The sequence below is a fragment of the Colletotrichum chrysophilum genome, assembly GCF_026319265.1.
Source record: "Colletotrichum chrysophilum strain AFK26 chromosome Unknown scaffold_174, whole genome shotgun sequence".
Lineage (NCBI taxonomy): Eukaryota > Fungi > Ascomycota > Sordariomycetes > Glomerellales > Glomerellaceae > Colletotrichum > Colletotrichum chrysophilum.
In genome coordinates this window covers 8977-29778 of record NW_026517461.1, presented here as the reverse complement: position 1 = coordinate 29778, position 20802 = coordinate 8977, and the positions used below count along the sequence as shown (strand labels likewise).

General features: G+C 55.4%; 6 protein-coding genes and 1 non-coding gene across 7 annotated transcripts; 2 read left to right on the top strand and 5 right to left on the bottom strand.

The window, feature by feature from the left end:
- Window positions 1-535: 535 nt before the first annotated feature.
- Window positions 536-835, bottom strand: COL26b_012388 (uncharacterized protein; the record flags this gene model as incomplete). Its single annotated transcript, XM_053185032.1, has 2 exons — window positions 536-607; window positions 680-835. 2 exons carry the CDS (start codon window positions 833-835, stop codon window positions 536-538), a joined length of 228 nt encoding a protein of 75 aa, XP_053031014.1.
- Window positions 836-2772: 1937 nt separating this feature from the next.
- COL26b_012387 (uncharacterized protein) lies at window positions 2773-4493 on the top strand (the record flags this gene model as incomplete). Its single annotated transcript, XM_053185031.1, has 4 exons — window positions 2773-3141; window positions 3196-3953; window positions 4009-4127; window positions 4186-4493. 4 exons carry the CDS (start codon window positions 2773-2775, stop codon window positions 4491-4493), a joined length of 1554 nt encoding a protein of 517 aa, XP_053031013.1.
- Window positions 4494-4737: 244 nt separating this feature from the next.
- Window positions 4738-4823, bottom strand: COL26b_012386. The gene has a single exon. It is a non-coding gene; the product is annotated as a tRNA-Glu (tRNA).
- Window positions 4824-5650: 827 nt separating this feature from the next.
- On the top strand, window positions 5651-7329 carry COL26b_012385 (uncharacterized protein; the record flags this gene model as incomplete). The annotated part of the gene is made up of 5 exons (XM_053185030.1): window positions 5651-5911; window positions 5994-6066; window positions 6119-6128; window positions 6183-7135; window positions 7199-7329. 5 exons carry the CDS (start codon window positions 5651-5653, stop codon window positions 7327-7329), a joined length of 1428 nt encoding a protein of 475 aa, XP_053031012.1.
- Window positions 7330-7875: 546 nt separating this feature from the next.
- On the bottom strand, window positions 7876-8301 carry COL26b_012384 (uncharacterized protein; the record flags this gene model as incomplete). The annotated part of the gene is made up of 2 exons (XM_053185029.1): window positions 7876-7916; window positions 7965-8301. 2 exons carry the CDS (start codon window positions 8299-8301, stop codon window positions 7876-7878), a joined length of 378 nt encoding a protein of 125 aa, XP_053031011.1.
- A 1805-nt stretch (window positions 8302-10106) lies between these two features.
- COL26b_012383 (uncharacterized protein) lies at window positions 10107-11870 on the bottom strand (the record flags this gene model as incomplete). Its single annotated transcript, XM_053185028.1, has 4 exons — window positions 10107-10308; window positions 10381-10597; window positions 10653-11128; window positions 11179-11870. 4 exons carry the CDS (start codon window positions 11868-11870, stop codon window positions 10107-10109), a joined length of 1587 nt encoding a protein of 528 aa, XP_053031010.1.
- A 2615-nt stretch (window positions 11871-14485) lies between these two features.
- Window positions 14486-16346, bottom strand: COL26b_012382 (uncharacterized protein; the record flags this gene model as incomplete). Its single annotated transcript, XM_053185027.1, has 4 exons — window positions 14486-16029; window positions 16078-16182; window positions 16235-16271; window positions 16314-16346. 4 exons carry the CDS (start codon window positions 16344-16346, stop codon window positions 14486-14488), a joined length of 1719 nt encoding a protein of 572 aa, XP_053031009.1.
- Between the last annotated feature and the right edge of the window lie 4456 nt (window positions 16347-20802).

Sequence of the window (20802 nt, the reverse complement as noted above, 5' to 3'; positions counted from 1 at the left end):
TTCCGTTATGCATGATGCTCTTAACGCTCGGGCGTTTGCTCTTCTTTTTGCAGGTTTTCTCACACGTGCTGCAACGAACGCCGGGTTTGCCGTCACACTATCAAGTGTTAACGATTGACGGATCCGTAAGTTTCAGCAAGTTCTCATTCGTGTCTTACCGGCTTTTTGCGAATATGGCATTCATAGCATCGGTAAGTTGTCCTTGTCTTCTCGGGTAGGCAAGTCTAGCGAAACGTCAGTCTTTGAAATAATCATCGGACATAGCATGCTCTTACCGAGGGAATATCTATTGGGGCTATGTTTGGGATCAAAGCAGCAGGTGCCGTGGCAAGATTTGTCGAAGAGTGACTGGAGGTCTCATGGGCATTCTCCGCGTGGACCTCCTGTGGTGTGAAACCCACGTTGTCTTGTCTGTTTACGACAAACAGTTGTGTATATATCTGTTCTGATTGAGCACTTATGCCTTCTGTGGTTGAATCTTGCCAGGTTGACATGTCTGGACCAGAGGGTAGGTCCATATACCTATCCCAGTCGATCAAACCCAAGTCATCAGCCACACCGTTGAATCCTGCGCTGGGCAGTTCTTCGTCGAACATTGCTCCTTGGACTGAGAATTGTGTTATCTGCTTGGAAGGTAAGTAAGCATCGGTTTTTTCATTTTTCCAACGCGAAAGCTTACGTTGTTCGCTAACAGGCCGTTGAAGACCTCCATCTCCTGTCCGATGAGATTATACCGGTAATCCTCCATCATCTCTTCGATGAGACCTTTGGTGATGATGTCAAAGCTGTGCGAGCCCGCTACGTAGTTTCCATAAGTAAGTATGGCATGTCCCATTGAACATTGAACCAAGTAATAGGCCTGGACTTACCTTCTCCAGCTTCTGGCTCAATCCCAATCGTTTTCGCGTTCCATTGTATGCTCTCTAAATTGCAGATGCTCTCTATCGGCGCCAGATCAAGGTCGCAAGTACCCGAGTCTTCGTTTGTTGGGTCGTGATCGAGGAGGGGCCATTCTGCATCGAAGCATAGCTGCAGTCCTGCGTCTTCCGCAATGTGCGGGCTGAAGAAAGAATCCATGGTCTTCTGGTTGATGGGCTCAGGAGAGCATGATGTAGCGTAGGACCAGGATTCAGACGACGGAAGAGTGAAAGGTTTTATGTTCATCTTGAGAAGATACGTTGTTTGAGATGTAGGCTGTGGCTCAGCTGGGTACATGTCATTCGCACCGTTCCGCGGGTTACACAACGCCTCGCTTCGAAAATTGGACCAATAAATGGTGTGTACATGGAGCGACTTATGGAAGTGCACATCCCATTATTTCGGCTCAGGACCTCATTCGACGATTTTTGTCGGCCCCATACTTCACTGGAGTGGGGTTTTGTCGGACTGCAAGTTGATTTGCCTACGAGCCTTGCTTGCTTTTTCGGACTCGACACTCTTTCGACCGGGACGATGTAAGATCCCAGTCGTTTGACCTCATGAGACATACGATACCTCCAAGCCACCGCCCTCTCCGCCGCACACCTCGGTGTATGTCGGTGAGCTGAGGACTTTTAACACAATCAGCTGAAGAGGGCCTGAGCCCCTGACCCCCTCTTCCCTCGAGCTGCCCTCACAGCCAGTAGAGCCCCTAGAAGATCCTATGCAACACGCGCAGCTGTAGGGGGCCTCATAGCTAGAGGGCCACTGGGCTAGAAGGAATTCTTTTCGCTCACCCGTGACACAGGTGCACCGATAGTTACCGCGAGTTGGTGGGTTTCGCATTGGGGGTGTCGTAAGATAGGCCCTTATTTCATGGGCGTTCTCCAAGCATTGACGGCGTCTAGCCACCTCTCGCTCATTTCGGTAATGACACAGTATTCGCAAGCCTCTGAGTAGTGATAAGCGTATTGGAACAACAGCAGATAATTCAATGCAACCAAACATAGTACTACGCAAACTTGGGATTTCCATGTGCTGCCAGTGTCGTAAGTGGCATTAGGCCATGACAAACGGACGATTATTCATGAATGAGCCTTCACTTCGGGGAGTAAAGGACCAAAGTCGGAATGGTATCTTGGGTGCCTAGATTCATGAGCCGGTTTCCCTTCTCACATGTTGACTTGAATGTGATATCGGCATTCTATGGCTACGGTCGTGTCCTACGGGAGAAGAGGCACTGGAAATGAAAGCCGCGGTTGGCCCATCTGTAAGATGAATGTCTAGAACTAGGCACGTTGAACCAGCGCGTGAGATAGTCACATGAGTGAACCAGAACCCAGATTCGCTTTGGATTGGATGGTTCGTTTCGAGATGCTATGGCAAAACACGAAGTTGACTACTTGGAATTTCCTGCAACAAAATTGCAAAGAGAATAGACTATCACCGCTCCTTGTGACTGGTTCATACTATTCCTTGTAGTCTTAATTCCTGAAAGTTCCATTCTCTGATGCACCAATTGCGATCGAATCGTTACTTTAGTTGCGGTTCCGCGTGATCACTCCGTAAACATTCGCTGTGCCGGAATTGAGGAGGGGCGGAAGCGGAATCTGGAATTCCGCCACACGCTCACCACGCTACGGTCCGGGAGGGATGTCACACAAACTTCGAGATTTCCCTGGACCGGTGGGAGTGAATGAACCTTCCGCCCAATGAAACATTGTATATTATAAATTTCCCCGGGTCGGCCGGTGGTAATAAGTTGGCATTCTTCTGAACATCCAACCTCCTTAAGACGATCTCATCTCAGCACCAACTCGTCGACCACTCGTCATCACCGCAAGTGCTACGACCATGGCCATCGCGGACCTACTTCAGATCCTCGCCCGAGAGGCGACAGACAGACCCATCGAGTTCATGGCAAAAGGCCTGAGCTTGGTGTTTTTGGTATATGTTATTGCGAACGAGTTCATCCGCTCCAAGGCGCGGTTATCCAACTTTGACGGACCAAAAGGCTTTCCCCTCATTGGGAACCTGTGGCAGGTCAGACATGACGCTGCGGAGAAGTACAGGGAGTGGGCAAAGGAGTTTGGTTCGGTGTTCCAGGTGCAGCTTGGCAACATTCCCGTTTTGGTCATCAACAGCGCCGCTGCGGCGAAGGTGATTCTCGGTCACAACTCACAAGCAATTGCGTCACGCCCAGAGCTCTACACTTTCCACAAGGTATTTCATCTCATACCCATAATCAAGCGCGCCCCCATGCTTACACTGTGAAAGATCGTGGCCAACACCGCTGGCACGACCATTGGCACTTCACCATACAATGAGTCCCTCAAGCGCCGCAGAAAGGGCGCCGCTTCAGCCCTCAACCTGCCCGCCATCAAGACGTACATCCCCCACCTGGACCTCGAGACCAAGGAGTTCCTCAAGGACGCCCTCAACTACGGCAAGGCGGGCAAGCTGCCCGTGAACCCCATGCCCCTGGTCCAGCGCCTCAGCCTGTCTCTGGCCGTCACCCTCAACTGGGGCTTCCGCTTCCCCAGCCACGAGGACCCCCTGTTCAAGGAAATCATCGACGTCGAGGTCAACATCAGCCGCTTCCGCAGCGTCACCGACAACCTCCAGGACTACATCCCCCTCATGCGCTGGAACCCCTTCTCGGCCGGCACCCGCGCCGCGCTCGGCATGCGCGGCCGCCGCGACATCTACCTGTCTAAGCTCAACAACGACCTCAAGGAGAAGGTCGCCAACGGCACCTACGAGCCCTGCATCCAGGCGAACGTCATGCTCGACGAGGAGGCGAAGCTGAACGACGTCGAGCTGGTGTCGATCAGCTTGACCATGCTGTCGGCTGGGTTTGAGACGTTCTCGACGGTCACGACGTGGGCGATTGGCTTCCTGGCGCAGCACCCCGAGATCCAGCAGAAGGCCTTTGACGCGATTAAGAAGGTTTACGACGTGAACAACCCGCTTTGCGACGCCAACGACGACCAGAGTATTCCCTACATCAGAGCACTGGTCCGTGAGAGTTTGAGGTGAGTCCTGCTTTCCCCTGAGCTGAGATGAAGTTCTGAGTCTGACCCCTCACAGATATTTCACCGTCCTCCGCCTCTCTCTTCCCCGCGCGACGAACAAAGACTTCGTCTTTGAGGGCAAAGTGATCCCCAAGGGCACTGTTGTGTTCCTCAACTCCTGGGCTTGCAACATGGGTAAGCTTCCTCCTCCTCATCTTGCTCATTTCAACTCCAGAATCTAACATAATTGTAGATACCGAGGTCTGGGATGACCCCGAGGTTTTCCGCCCCGAGCGCTGGCTGGAGAACCCCGAAGCCCCGATGTTCACCTACGGCATGGGCTACCGCATGTGCGCGGGCACTCTGCTTGCCAACCGCGAGCTGTACCTTACCTTCATGCGCATGCTGGCCAGCTTCAAGATCTCCACGACCGAGGTCATCGACTCGAGCCCTCTCACCGGCGTCGACGACAAGAGGAACTTGGTGCTTGCGCCCAAGCCTTACACTGTGTCCTTCACCCCTCGCAACGAGGCGGCTCTCCGAAAGGCCCTTGAGATTTGATCTAGGTCATTGCGTGTGGATTCTTGTTCAGATTCTTGGTGATGTATTTGGGCACTGGCGGGGGGCTTTGGGGTAGCTGAGATCATTGGCATTTTTCATGTTTGTACGCGATCAAGAATGGGTTCTTCAGGCATTTTCACAAAACGGCTGCATTCGACGTCGGAAGGCAGCGTCCAAATAGGATGGATGGATGACAAAAGATATCAAAAATGAACATTTCCCTTTCCAATATGAGTCAAAAATGTTCCGAAACCGAGAATCGAACTCGGGGCTATGCCTAACCTCTCACAAGATGAGAGGGCATCATGTTGGCCACTACACCATATCGGATTGGTTCATGTGGATCACGAGCACTGAGATGCTGTTCAATGGTCGGCGACGGCTGTTAGGAGTCAGACAGGGTTGGCAAGGAGACTTTCAACCTGCTATGGTGGGTCTAGCCGTCGAGCGAAACTCATAGCTCAAGTCTTGAAAGGTTCTTGTGTTCTTTGTCGGCTTCGCAAGGTTATTGTTATTACCGCAGCAGTAGAAGACGCCTTCTTGATTGGCAAGACAGACCTTCAGCCTGTGTTCGGCGGTGATTCTGTTGGTCTAGCGGCCATCTGGAGTACGTTTAATCAGCGCAGTTGAAAAAAGCGAGTCTGTATTAGTATGTCTTAAGCCCAATTGCTCCTACGGAACTTGCGTTCCCAACGCACGATTTCCCTACCATCAACTAGTTCATTCTATCACAAGTAAGTCGGTCCAACCAAGGTGTTGGCTGAATCAAAAGGCCTTCATGCGTCTCAGCCTCAAGACATACGGGCAAACGTGGTCTACAGGGTACGACCTAGCCTCAGAAAGCCTCGCCTTGTCGTCCAATGACACTGGCCCATCATCCTCACGAAGGTGTAGTGTAGATGTTGAGACGCAACGGTTGCGAAGGTTTGGGGCTTCCTGGGCGGGGTTGGGCGATTCAGGGTGAAGCCATGGAGAGAGCGTTCGAGAAGATGCGGGCTTTTGACGGCATTGGGTATTCTTTGCTACCTTCCTGACAACTCATCATCGCATGGCGTGACTCTGAAGAAGGTTCATCCTTGGTCCAGAAGAGGTTGAGAGGGTGAGGACGAAACCGCAGCCAACGGGCTCCCGAACAATGGCCCAAGCACCAGCCCCCCATGCACACCGGTGCCAGCCGTCAGCGGCCGTGCCATCCGGCACCCGTTATCGCTGCCGCAGCTCCGATAAGGAACGACGAGTTAAACCACTTCCGTCATCCTCGCTCCCGCGGTCGCGCTCCTTCAAAGCTCCCCAAGGCTGTCACCATCCCGAGCTACGCCAGCAAGCATGACGAACACACGTACGGCATGACTGACCCTAACTACACAGTCTTCGTTCGGCTGCCCATCCTCCGGGGCGAGTTCACGGATCCCCCTCCGGTAGGTTTCCCCCGTCGACGCCGTCCCCCCCGATGGCTCTTCGTCGCGGGGCTGAGATGCTGATGCGATGCCACCTGCGCAGGTCACCTGGGATTCCACAAAGGACGATGTGCTATGGAACATCCTCTCCGGCGCAGCCAAGACGGAAATTGACTGTAGGTCTCGACAGCTCCCTTCTATTGGCATTGCTGACCCTTCTTGATCCAGGGAACGAACTGTAAGTCTCTCGCCGAACGTGGACTCCCCCCATAGAAGCTCACCCGTCTCCCAGAGCTGCCCATTTCGACGTGACCGTCGACTTCCTCCTCCAGCAAGTAGCCTACCTGACCGAACGACACACCGCCCAACTCCGCGCCCAGGTCCGCAAGGCAACAGCCGCCGCCAAAGGCTCCGCGGCACCTTCCCCGATCCCCGGCGCCGAACCGCACTCCCACCAACGCACGATATCAGCCCTCTCCATCCGCCGCGACTCCCCCCTCCCCCGAAACGATGCCAGCAACCCCGCGACCCCGATAACCACCTCCCTCCGCCCGAACCTCTCCCGCAACGGCTCAGCCGGCACCATAACCCGCAACCTCGGCGGCGAAGGCACATCGACCACCCGCCCGGGAGCCACCACCAAGCCGTCCACCACCTCGCGGCCATTCAACGACGGCCAGCAGCAGCAGCGCCGCCGCCTCTCCTCCCTGCCGATCCAGAGCACGCCCCGCAGCCCGGAGCCCGCCTCGCCCCCAGACGAGTCCAGCTCCCCGGCCTCCTCGGATGACGAGTCCAGCCCCGCGCAGTCGCGCATCATCCGCCGTCCGCCCCGCTTCCAGCAGCAGCGCGACGGCGGCGTCAACCTCGACGACGAGGACGACGACGACGCCGAGCCCGCGTTCCTGCAGTACAAGCCGCAGTCCGCCTCCAACGCCTCCTCGGCGCAGGACATGGGCTCCACGCTGCGCGGCGACCCCCGGAACGCCCGGCGGACCCCGAAGGGCAAGGAGAGGATCCACCACTCCGAGACGTCGGACTCGTCGACCAGCTCGCCGGCGCTCATCTCGCGCAGCTCCGCGACCAGCGATCATCGTCGTACGGCTGCTAGCGGCGGCGGTGGCCCTCTGTCCCCGCGCCGCGCCGCTGAGTTGTCTGGGAAGAGTCCTAGCTCGAAGGGCAAGGGATACTCCCGGGACGGGAGCGACGGCACGCCTAGCATGGGTAGCAGTTTCAGCGACTTGGACGGTATGTTTTCTCCCCGCGCGCGCGATGAAATTCTTGGGATTTCTTAGCTGACGGTGTGTGCAGACGCATCAGTGACGCAGTCCGCTTTGGAGGAGGCCCTCGCGAGTAAGATGCAAGACGGCGCCATAGGAAGCAGGTTCAGCATCAGCCAAGCGTTCAGGAGTCGCTACATGCCCAAGCCTGGCCAGCAATAGCAGCATTACGAAGGACAACGTTATTTCCTCTTTTTCTTTCCTGGTAGATCATGGGACGAATGGGTTGGGTAGCATCCGCGGCGTTTAGGTAAGATCACGAAGCGGTTCAGAATGTCTATTTACTTTGGTTTCTCTCGTGATGCAGTGTGGGCTTAGGGAATGACGACAATAAACCTTCCCGGGACTAAGTGTCCTCCTATATTTCAGTACGAGCACAATTAGCTTTTCACCAGGTTCCATGCGAATCATTCCGCCGGGGCATGTACATCTCCTTCACTGCAGGATTTCTCGAATGCATTTGAGGATATTGAGTATCATTTCACCCCAGTGAGCAGGAAATTTGGTGTAACAAGTTAACGCCAGCTATGTGCAAGAGGTGCTGATACCAGAGACAAATCGCAAATGCTCCCCCAAACCAGGCCCAAGTAAGATTCTCCGCAACGTCATGTTCAAGCCAGCACCGGCTGTCCCTTCACATTCTGCGTCCACATTCGATGCAGTGGCTTTTGGTTCTGCACTTTCTGCACTTCTTGCAATGACAAAGTTCTAGGCCTTGCCACGCATCTCGTATGCCTCTCCCCTCTCAACTGCGTGATCGTCAGTATGTGGCACGGCCTGATTCGAGGTTGACTTACGGTCACCCTCATACTCCCTTCCCGAGCCAAAGTCATTCCATGCTCTCTTTTTCCTCGTGGGAGGCGGTATCTCGAGGTCCGCGAGTTCTGCCTCTCGAGACGATCCGCCGTCGCTTTTGGCCTGGCCTGTGTCGGGGTGGTCGTTCCTGTATGGTGGCTGTGCGTTGTTGGAACGACGCTTCTTGGCCTTTCGGTTGCGGTAATAGAAGAGAGAGCCGATGGCGGCGAAGAAGACGGTGATGGTGCCGATGATGACTCCAACCTCGACAGGAGTCAGGGCTCGCGGAGGAGGCGCGGGCTGCTCGCCAGGACGGGAGTCTCCTTGGAAGAAAGACATGACGGGGCTTGTTGACGAGAGTCTGTTGTTACATTCGATGGAGATATCGAGTCAAGCTTTCGTGGCTTCGGGCGCTTCAGATCATTCGTGAAAACGATGATGCCCGGTCGAAGCAAGGTCGACGATGGTCAAGAGCGCGGCTATGCGAACAGGAGAGAACCAGAGTGTCGGGACTGGGGGAGATGAAATACGAAAGAGCGGTGGCCATTCGAGGCAAGCAATCAAGCAAGGACGCAAGGAAGCAATCAGGTCAGCAAGCAGCAAGACGGTGCCAAGGGAGAGAAGGAGAGCCCGAGCTACGGAAACCATGCATTCAACGTGGAAGATCAGGAAGCAGCCGACGGTGATGGTGTCTCTTGTCTCCACAAAGATGCCGTGCGGGAAGCCGTGCTTCCTTCTTCTTGGGACAACCTGAAGCTCTTGCAGTTCTGGTGTCTGTTAAACCTTCCCACCTTGGCCTGCACCATGCGGGTAGCCGCGATGGCCCGTCGCCCTCTTTCCTGGCAGACGCGCCTGCCCTGCCCTGCCCTTCCGGCCTGGCTGTCTTTTGCCTGCCTTCCCGATGAGAGACACGCCTAGCAAGCGAGATGGGGAAGGGCCCAGCCTCGAAGAGGAAGGTCTGCTTCCCAAGGCGGTCATCGAGAGACATGCATCGTCTTCTTCCCTAGACCCGAAGCTTCAATCCCGCTCACGAATCTTTTCAATCGGCAACTGCGCTGGTCCTCGAGCTCGAGTGTCCATCTGCAAATACGACTCTCAATTTGTCCCCGACTGAGGTATCTGAGCACTGTGCTCAACTCGAAACTGCTCACAAACACAATCACCGACCAACATACGAGTCAACCAAACGGAAAGCAAACACTGCAAAAGCATCTTCTCAGCACCCGGTGACTAATACAATGGGGCCAGGCAATAACAAAATGAAGATCGTTTCACTCGTCGAAACGGCTAGCGGCCATATTTCTTTTTTCCAGACCACGCAATCTCAGACTGATTGCCCAACGGAAGACGAGGTCTGGACGTTGTCGAGTCGGCTACACGCATCGGAAACCCAGTGCCACCGACCGGCTGGACTCTGCCCTCCCACCGAAACCTCCATCCGTTTGTCGTCTCTCCCAGCTCGATTTTTGTCGCGCAATGGCACACAATTGGCTACCTAGCCTTGCACGAGCCAGCCGTTCCCCGTCCGCGTCAGACCTCAACCTTCCCGTCATTCATGAAAGACCACTTCACGGCAGCGACGATGAAGTTATGGCGGTCGGGTTCAGTCTCGAACGATTGTCTTGGCTGGGGGCCGAGACACAACACAGATTGATCTTAGCAACCATGGATTCCAGGGACGGTCCCTTGGCTTTGGAACGACATGCTCTCGCTTCCAGAAGACATCAATATGGGATTGTTCCACCTGACTCCGATCCATGAGATGAGCGCGAAGATCCCGCATGTCACCGACCAACCATGTGCGAGCTGTCTGGGGTGGTGCCGCATCACGAATCGACGGCTGCATGCCGAGATGGGACGCACATATGCTGCTTGCATACCATTGTGTAACGTCAGTCCCGTCGAGGTTCTGTTACTGCAAGCCTCGCACGCGGGAAGCAAGCCACTGAAGAAGTTCGACTTGGGTCTAACAGCCTGTCTGTCCCAGGACCAGGCAGCCCACTACACTTATGCGAAGAAGGCGCAGCCAGCCGCTGCCATCATGCCATCTCGATCGGGGAGCGATCCGCCATTCATCATGCCGAGTGTGGGGTCAAACGCCGTATCTATCATTATAACGTGTTCAAAGATCTACAAAGCTTGCTTCACGCGGGTGTGAAGCTTAGGAGAACATCGTGCGGCAGCTTGGTCGTGATGCCCACGGTTTGAGCCAACCGCCTCTCATCCCTCGGCTCAATCGTCTTGAACGTCTGCAAGACTCTCACAACAAAGTATGCCATCTGCGTCAGAGCGAATTGCTGGCCAATACAAATTCTTGGACCACCAGAAAAGGGCAGGTAATCCCAACTGCACGCGCGTCAGCACTCAATTCTCGAGACAGCGAATGGATCATCGACGATAAGAAGGGACGTAACTCACCCCGGGCGACGATCCTCCCAACGCTCAGGGCGAAACTCGTCGGCATCCTCACCCCAGATATCCTTTCTCCGATGGGTGATGTACATGGACCAACGTACGAGTGTCCCCTTCGGAACGAACACGGGGGATTTGCCGTCGGGCCCACCGCCAACTGGGAGGGTGGTATCTCGTGCTGCGCCGCGCGACATGGTCGCAACTGTCGGGTACAGCCGCAGAACTTTGGTCGTCGTCGTCAGCTTCTTGAACGTCCATTCAACCTTGGCATCACTCACTCTCCTTCAACACCATGTTGAGGTACTTCATATCCTTCATCTCCTCCCACGTCGGCTGACGCTCACCGAGCTCCAGTTTGATCTCGTCTCTCAAGCGGGCTACCACCTCGGGTCTTCGTGCCAAGATCCAGAAGAGCGCGGAGAGCGTCGATGCCGTGGTGTCGCGACCCGCGAGAATCATGGAAAGCAGCTGCCCGCGGACGAACTCCGGGGTAGTACCTTGGTCCATCATTTGGTGCAGAAACACGTAAGCTCTTTCGGGGTCCTTCTCTTCGGCTTTCACACGCTTGATGTAGTTGTCACAATAGTTGTCGATGATCTTCAGCCCCTCATCCCACTTATTGTCCCGATCCAGGAAGGTGAACAGCCCCAAGCGGGAGCGGATGGCTGAACGGGTGAGGATGTATTCGAAAGTGGCCGTGAACTCGGATGCCTCAGCCGATGGTGTCGTGAGCATAGACGTAGACTGGCCAAACCTGTTCTCGCATCAGTCTTGCTATCCACAGACTTCCCTCAAGCAACTCACATAAAATCCGTCGCCGAGTCCATGGTCATCATGTACAAAAGCCCCTGCAAATCCACCGTCTGCCCATCCTTCGGAATCCTCTTGATCAGATTCCCAACATGCCTCTCAAAGCACGCCAAATCAGCAATCTGGTTCCTCACAAACGTAGGCCTCATCATCGCGCGCGCGTCGTGCCACGCCTGCCCATTCGCCGCAAAGATGGCCTCCTCCCCCAGAATCGGCGCGATCACGTCCCGCCGCGGGCCCATGATCGGCCAGTCCTGGAACCCCGACGCCAGGATCGTCTTGAGGTTCTCCGGCTCCGTCGTCATCAGCACCCACGTCACGGGCGTCTTGACCCACCACGTCCACCCCAGCCGGTCGAACACCGTCTCCCACCACTCCAGCAACCCGTGCTCCTCCTGCTTGGCCATCGACGCGCGCACCCAGTCGCTGCCAAAGATCGGGTCCGTGTGCGGGAAGCTCGGCGCCTCGGCGCACCCGCGCGCCTTCATCTTGAGGAGGTAGCTCGCTTTCCGGTAGAGCACCAGCGTCGGGAGGGCGAAGAGCGCCGCGAGGAAGGGGGATGCGAGCGCGTGGGAGGGTGAGAGGTGCGGTCTACCGCTGTGGGCGAGGTATGTCTCGGCGGCGGTCCAGAGCACGTATGTCCCCAGGACGGCCGACGAAGCCAGGTAGAGGTACTCTCGCGCCATGTTGAAGTCGTTTCGCTAATACCGACGTGAGCTCGCTGGTTCACGAGATGTGCCGAAGCAGTCTTTTATATCTTCGCGCGCCTGCTTCACTTACCCCTCAACGGACCTTCTCCAGCTCTTTTGAATCGCCGTCAGTGTTGCGCTGACGTTCCTAAACGTCCGTGCCGGGGTGTCCGATGGGAATAGGATATATCATCAGACGACAAAGGCTAAGGGGTACGAAAAAGGCGGCTGGGGGGGAGGAAAGGCTAACTAGTTTCCCTCAAGTTTTTAAAAAGCCTAAAGGAACGTTCCCAGCCTTTGGAAATACGACGTCTCCCTCGGCATCATGTAGTAATCAGAAAAAAAGAACACGGAGCCTTCACCTGTTATATCCACACCGGCGGAGCTGGGGAGCCATCTGCCGAGGCGAGGGGACGGGGACCATGAGAAGGAGGGGCGGAGAGGAGTGATGTAACATGCCCATCCCTGGAGCTCGCGCTATTCCACCCTACCCTCCCCTCCCTCGACATCCAGCGCAGCGCAGCGATCAGATGCGCGCTGTTTGCTGGATTTTCTTGTGCCACAACACCCCGACTTTCCTTTCTCGCGAACATGTGGTTTGCTGGTCAAAGGCACACCACACCGCATCATCTCTAGTCTGTGGAGTTCCGCCCGGCCCCCCGACCAAACGACCCCTTGTTCTTCCCCCACACAAACATCGTCAGTCTGGGCGCGATCAGCTCCAAGCCTCCGCCCCAATAAACGGTCGCACAGGGCTGATTACGATCGCGCCCGCGCCAATTGGACCTGGGATTAGTTTCCCCCCCCCCCCCCAGCCCTGGGCGGGAATATTCCCGAGCGAGGCAAGTCTGCCTCATTCAGGAAGACAATAAAAAAGTAGGGCCAAGCCTAGATCGGAAGACCGGCGATGGTGGCGTGAAGTAGCTTCTGGCTATGCCGTAGTAGTCTGGACTGGGGTAGGAAGAGCAAACAGCAGTGAGGCAAACAGTAACCTCACCCCAACAACTTCTTCGCATTCGCTATTTTGCATTTCTCCCGCTCCGGCGCATGTGCGAATAGCGCTTTAATCAACAACTTTACGCAGCCAAGAAATACCGTAATGCACCGCTGTCATCGAACCCACAAACTCACTCAACATAACGCGTGAATGCTGGTGTTGGCGTACTTCCTTGGATGCGGATTGGGCCAGCGAGAGCAGTTCTCCAGGGAACCGTCGCCGAGACCCCGTTCGTACGTCGAACCCGTCGGGACGGCTGGAAAGTTTGTTCGATGAAAGTAACCCACTCACCCACCTTTGATATCGACGCCAATCCCCTGGTACGAACGGGCTACTCCGCCCCCTTTTCAGATGTTAAATGTCAATATCAACGCCCAAGTTTTATCTGACCATGGGTCTGCGACTTTTGTGCGTGATGTCACAGCTAGTTCCCGGCGGGGCTGGTCCGAGAAACGACATCCTCGACCTCCCCCGGCAGATTGGCTGGTCTCGACGATAACCCGGCGGCCGCTCGCCGTCCGTCGCCGTTGTTCGGTTTCGGCGGACGGGGGCGTAATCTGCCCCGGCCCCCGGTCTGCGGCCTGGATTGGGGGCCGGAAGCTCTCGGCGGTGGTCTTGGCGGGATCATACCCGCCATCCAGGCACCCATCGCGTCCGGCGAACATCAGTAATCACCTCCGTGCAGCACAGCGGCCAAGTTGCATCTCTCACGAGAGTTTCGCTGGGCACTCGCCAAGAATATCCTGCTTTGATATCTCACTTGAACTCCAAGATTCCTCGGCGAGAACCCCTGTGTATTGAAACAGTAGGCTGTGCAATCTACTTGGAGACCTCATCCGTCAGAAAGCCTTTTTCCCAATCATCTAAGCCGGAAAGACCAGCCAATAAGACAGCCAAATTTCATTCCGTTCATCTCATACTAAGCGTGGACTCTTCAGAGACCCTCCGTCCAGCCTACTGGTAGATTCTCACGTCAGATCGTAGCTAGCACGCACCCTCACTCTTCTTGCGTTTGGATAAGGGGGTCATAAGGATCAGTAATCTACTCCGGCGGGTGGGATTTGTCCATGTCGGCCCGAGGATCAAGAAGTGAAATCATCATAATGATAATCGAGCGTCTCATATCGAGCGCTTAGCCCCGAGAAGAGTCATGACCACGACATTTAACGAGGTGCTAAGACCTCTTGTTGTTCATAATATAGCCGCCATTAGGCTATTTTAACCACCCCAGCTGGGGGATGAGGTAGCGACAGCCTGAAAATTCTCACGAGACTCGCAAATGAGGGCATAACGACCTTCAGGTCGTCTCATTATAATTGGCATCATCTATCTATGTACCATTCGTCATAAGGTCGTAGGCTTTTCTGTTGCTTCCGGTTGTGTCGGCTTTTGAGCTGATCATGTCTGTCAACCGATATTCATTCTTTATCCCCCAATCAATGCAAGATGATGCTCGACCCAATGCATATGTCGAATCCAAGTATGTTCCAGAAAGGTAAGGCCCAACGCGGGCTCCGAACGCGATAGAACGCCGCCTGAGAAAGAAAACCAGACCCAGTGCGCCACCGCCTGGATCCTGCAATATTTTAGAGCGCCATCACGCACCTTGCGTGAGTTATTCGATCCGAGCCGACTGTTGAGACGCCACACTATTCCGCAAAGCAGGGTTTCTGCTCTTTCTGCTCAGCCTCTTCTCTCTCACCATCGGGATGCCCGCCACGTCTGTGGCACCCGACATTTGGGACACCATACTGCCCCTCTGTCTCCCGTCGTCGAAGGCGTGGGCTTTTGTCGGCAAGGGTGTAATAATACCGTGGTCGCGCGAACTTCTCCCGTCGCTTGAAGTATCGCGATCAACTCCTTTGCCCTTCTCATTTAGATCATCCGTCTTTCTTCTTGTGGACAAGGCTGCGATGGCGCCACCACCGAGGAGTGCAGACCTGAAATCAAAGAACCGCTCTTGGAGAGACTTCTCTGACGTCTCATCCATGAACATCCAGATGATGCCAGCAATTAACAACGCAAGGACAATGAAGGTCAAAATTGCTGCTCCAGCCGTCTCGCCGGGACCGAGAGGCGGGAGGACAGCGACGGCAGGGACTGTTCGGCCAATGTCATTACCACCGGCACCTGGATCGCCCACAGAGGTTCCGCCGCCACCCGCAGTGACCGGTGCTTTTGACTCGTCAATGAGGTTGCTGAGTGTGACCTCAAGGGCGGCCATCTGCTCTCCAACGCCTTGCATGCCATCCCAGGTCCCGTTTTCTGTCCACTTCAGCCCACACATTCGACCGTTTGAGCCACCCTTGCACTGAGCTGCGGCGGCGATCGACGATGGTCGGAGTTTGTCCATGACACGATCGTGAAGATATGGCGCCCATTTCGTGATGGCAGCCATCCAACGGCTGAGGTACGCCTTGAAGGATCGCTGGTCAAGGTTGCAAAGTTCGACTGTTTCGCATGCCACTTCTTGCATGATGTTGGTTTCCGGACCAACGAAAAACACATCGGAACCTTTCATGAGACCATCGAGCCTGTTCTTCCACACTTCGCTGCCGGTGTGGTTGTACATGGCTGCTGCTCCGAGTATCATGCCGCCAGCGTTATAGGTCCATTGATACGGTACGATGTTCGTGCAGTTGTACTGGATGTGGCCGCCATCGTATACATAGTAATCGTCCGAGATGAACTTGACGCCAACCATCCAATCCCATGTCTTGTCGGCCCATTCCGCGTACGAGGAGTTACCGGTGTACAGCGCGAGACGACCAGCCAAGGCGAAGAAGCAGGCCTGCGAGATGGTGTTCTTGTAGTCGTATCCGTTATTCCATTGGAAGATCTGCCACCTCAGTCCACCTGCGCAGTGATCCGGATCCCATCGAGCGGCCTGTGTGTTAAAGACTGCCTGAGCGAGGGCAAGCCACTGAGGTTGGTCTGAGGGCGGGTCGGGGAACTTAAGCTCGGCTGCCGTCATGACGGCAAGTCCCCAGAATCCCTGGTCGTCGTTACCCTCGGTTCGTGTCTGGTTCTCTGGCATGTAGTCGTTGAATTTGCCGACTTGGTGGAGGAGGCCCTGGGTGACAACATCGTTCCAGGTATCGTCGCCTGTGAAGTACCAGTAGTCGATCATCGTACCCATCATAGCACCAGCTTCCCACCCTAAAGCCATGTCAGCTAATGAGCCGAATAACCAAGCAGTTCACTTACAGTAGTATGGGTCGGGAAGGAGACCGGGTGTTTTCCCCGGCTTGTCTCCGTCGTAGAACGACATGAGATCTTCCGTCATCTTCCTAGCAATGGACTTGACGTTGCCTTACGGAACATGTTAGTAACAGGTGCAAAGTGGTGGGTTGAGGCCACTGACTGGGATCATTCACGTCCAGGTCGTATGCAGTGGTGAACTGATTAGACACCAGCAGCAAGGCCGACAAAAGCCGGCTTACAGACCATGTTGACGTGCCCCGCAGTGCGGCCATGATGTCGGAGGTTGGTGCGTGAGGGGTCCTTGGCTTGAAGGGACGGACCGCATGAAAGACGGAACTCTAGATCCAAAGAACCGGGGGGCAGTCGAAGACTAAATGCCAAAAAAGAGGGATGCGCGGGCACCTCAAGGTTGAAATAAGAAACCAGCCAACAATTGATTGCATCAGGTGGAGGAATCCTTAGCGCAAACGAAGCCAGCAGGGCGTGCGCATGGGTAGTCGAGCCACGTTTGTGAGGTGATGGAGCAAGTCAAGGGTCGATGAAGTGCTTCGACAGGCTGACAAGTTGGTTGGCGGTGTCCAGGCCCGGGTGCTTGCTGCTTCGTCCTGCGGTTGGGTTGCCTTCCAGCACACAGCAAAGCGACACCTTCACACTTGGGAAGGTAGGTGTACTTGTATGTAGGGATGCAATGGCGAGTGCAGAGTTTCCTGCAGGTTGGACGCCCCCAAGGAAGTAGTGGCACCTTGTCAGTCTGGCCGTCGGATCGTGCAGGGCCAAACCAAAGCAGCCACGAGGAGGGGATGATGAGGGGAAAGACTGAGAAGGGGTGAGTGATGACGGTGGACTTGCGCTGGCCTCCACCGGGTTACTTTTCCACCCGAGAAAGAAAGAAGGTGTGGTGTGCAACTGCAAAGAGGAAAACGAGTGGCTGCCCCCCAAGGGTAAATACGAGCTGCTTGGTCAGGAGCGATCGAGGGAACGGAACGAGGCCAGTCAAGAGACCATGCAAGAGAAGGTGAGCGGCGGAGGTCCACTAATAGCTTCCTCTTCGGAGCAGCATCAATACGAATAAAGGGTTAATTGTAGGTACATAAGTATGTATGTACGAATACAAAGACCAAAGACGAGATTCGCCTCCGTTTCTCGCAGACTGAAACGGGGGAAAACAAATAGGCCAGAGACAGAGCTAAACAGAAACACAGGCATGGGAAACGAGAGCATTTCGGGACTGGTAAGACTGGGGAAATCAGTCAGGAGAAAGCGCGCAACCAGTTGAATAGCAAGACTGGCCCCCTTCCAGCCGTAAAGGTAGCTGTCTCACACTCCTCGCCGCCGCTGGGCTGCGTAGTGTTATGCGTGTTGTGTTATGATCCCATCTTTTTTGCATCACTCCCGCCTGCCGTCTGGTCCGCCCTGGGCTTTTGCCGCCTTCCTTGCTTGTTTCTGCTTCTAGCGTTGGCATTGGCAGCTAAGCTTGTTCGGCGTGCATGTGGTGGTGCACCATCTCATCATGTCCCCAGCCGGCTGCAGTCCGAACCCTTGTCATCCCATGAGCTTGGTGCTGTCCCCTGCTGACTTGTCGCTGGCATCCCCCAGCCTGCACAACGTAAGGTGATGCGGTGACGTTTTCGGGTCCCGCTGGCTGTCTTGTGCCCTGTAAGAAACACTGATTGATTATTGATGCGTCCAGCTCTGCCCTTCCCGCCAATTTTCTCATGTCAGACAAACCTGGGTTTTGTCTGCAGTCTGTCGAAGCCATGGCTTCTATTGTCTGAGTTTGGCAGTGACGGGCAGAGAGGGAGATGCTCGAGCTGAGTCGACTTGTGGCTCGAAGCGTCTGCCCAACCGTCTTCTCAGCTCTGCGCTGCGACCCCGTCCTGTCACCAGTGCAGTGCGGTGCGGTTGTTAGAAAGCCGCTTGGAATCCAGCTTGAATAAAAACTGGACTGGTTGACGTCGGTGATCAGCAGGCTCCGGGGGCCTGGTAGCCAGCGACAAGGCCCCAGTGCCGATGATCCCGGACTCGACAGTGGGCAGGGCGGCCAAGCCCGACAACCGACGAAACGTCCAGGCCTTTGCCGTGCCGTCGTATTGCAGCCAGCATGCTCATCATCGCCAAGGGACGAGAACGTCGAGCGGTAAAACGAGCGGGGAAAGTTGAGCGTTGGCCAAGATTTTCCGCTGCGGACGGGGACCTTAGACTTCCACCTTCGTCGTTGTCGGCAGCATATGCGATCAAGACGATGATGTCCTGAGAAAAAAACTAAACACGCTACTCGGCCGATTAGCGGCGCATCGACATCGACAGGTCCGTTTATCTCTAGCCGCTCTCAGCTCGTAACGCTTTAGCGCTGGTGCGAGCGGGTAAGCTCATACTCGTGAACGGTCAAGTCAAGTACCAGTTGTCCGCCCCCATTCCTGTGGTGTCAAACCCCGACCACTCTTAACAGAGGGGCCAAAAACAACGAAACCACGAGTCCACCGTTCGCGAGGGTGGCCGTTAGTAAGGCTTTTGCATGGCGAGTGCAATGCTAATCTCGAATAAGCATCTTTTAAGGAATGCAGCACGGCCGTCGGCCCAGGCAACAGAGAAACGGAATGCCAGCGGGGCATCTAGATACGGGGCGGCTTTGTCATCGCCAGGGGCTCTGGCATTGAACCTCATCTTGCGACATTGCTGTGTGTGGGAGGCGCAAATTGTTCTCGGAGGGTTCCATTCCTCGAAAAGTGACTTGACGGGACAGTCATGATTGACCTGATCGGCCTCGTTGGCTTCTGCAAACGGTTAAAAACGAGATTCCCATCGTCCAACGACATTCGACTTGAAAGCCGATGAAACCGTGTTGTAACAGTTGAGGGCGAATGGAGGGCGTTGCAAAACAGCCTAACGCTTGCAGAGTGCTTCAGCCGTGTATCTCTGGAATCGAGCCTTCCAGCAGCAACCTCGCTGTGGTCAGGCTGAGAAGATTGTGTGGTTGCGAATCGCAGGGTGCGCCTCCGCTGCAACGTATATCGACGTGGCTGTTCGCATTGCTGCTCCTGCTTCGAGGTGCCTTGACGAATACTGACAACGTGCGACGGAGGCAAATGGTCTTTTCCAGTTCTCAACGGCAAACGCTCCGTGTCCGACAGAGTCAACGTCGGGTTCAACGACGTTGGCCGACTTGACCGGTGCCTTTCCTTGAGCGGCGGTTGAGCACCGCAAAGTGTGATTGCGTGGCCAGGGTCTGAACGTTGAGAGCAGATCAACCGAGGGGCCTGAATCTCGCAAGACAGACTCCCGTCGATCAGGGGCAGATGAAGACATGTTGCATTCGTGGCCACCAAACAGAAGCCCGCGTATTCAAACGCTGATGGAATCCAATGGCTGTTGGAATGACAGTAGCCGAGAGGATTCTGGGCAATAGCAAAGCCACACGACTGCGCCACATACAAGCGGGCCTGCCGCTGTCAGCCACTATACGCCGGGTAAGCTTCGGGTAGAGCCTGTGATTTTGTATCATGTGGAAGGCTTTCACGTGCATCGAAGTGAGCCGTCGTCTGGTCCCAGCCGCCGGGCATGAAGGACCTTGACGGGAAGGGGCCAACTCGCCGGGCCAATTCAGCTCCGTCGGGGTCCAGGTCCTGTCCAGCAGCAGTGACGAATGCGCAGCACCGCCTCGACGATTACATCAGAAGCCGCGAATCTACGGCATTGGTTGGTGAAAACGCCTCCTTCCTGCACAGCTTTCCTAGCTGCCCAGCCCTCCTCAGCCCAAATCAATACGGGCGAGGCATACGATTGAGGCGGATAGAGACGGCGACCGGCGAAGGCGATGGAAAAGAGGCACCAGGCTGGCTGGCTGGCAGGGCAGGGTCCGATCATCCAGTGCTGTCTTGTTCGTATCCATACGGAGGTAAGCAAAGCAGGGAAGGCAAGGTAACCATGGAAATGGTGGTCCCTGGCATGAGGGATGCGTGACCAGCGACCAGACTCTCATTGACAGACTGCGACCTCAAGGCGTCGCCGTGCCGGCCATCGGATTGTGTTGCAGAGATGACGAGGAAATGGCTGTGCTGTCCCGGAGACACGCTTCCAGATTGTTTGGTCCAGGGAACATCCATCGCGGCGCCTTTGTCATGTTTATGGAAAGTCGGGCACACTTTTGAGTTAAAGGCGACGAGCCACTGCGTTCAGTGTTCACGACTTCGTGTTGTCCACTTTTTCCGGGTTCCCCAGGCACCGGACGGGGGTTGGAGGTCGCTGCAGAGCGATACGTACCGCACTGCCCGTGTGTGATTTGCTCGAAACGCCGGCCATGATTGGCCCTCAGGTGCTGCTCCAGCGAGCGCCGTCCCCAGTCCCGTCCACTCCCACTCAGGTCTCCAACAGTGGCCGTGCTGAAGCTGCCGCGCTGTGGTTTCTGTTTCGCTCCGGTGCCCTGGGTCTGAATAAGAGACCGGGTATTCGTGGGCAAGGGAAGGGAGTATTCCCCATCACGGCGCATCCCGAAGGCGGCAACAAAGGGGACAAAAACAACGAGGGGAGAAACCCAGAGAACAGCAGGAAACCGCAGGCAAGGGGGAAACATGGCAATGAACAGCAAAGTAAACTCGGGATGACATGTCCTGTCGGAATCAAGAGCGAGCAACCTAACCTTAGAGACAATCACTCACTCATCCATCGCCAGCCCGGCTGGAGGAGGGAGGTTTGTCGCAGTGGCTGGGCGTTCCCAGCTCAACTAAAATT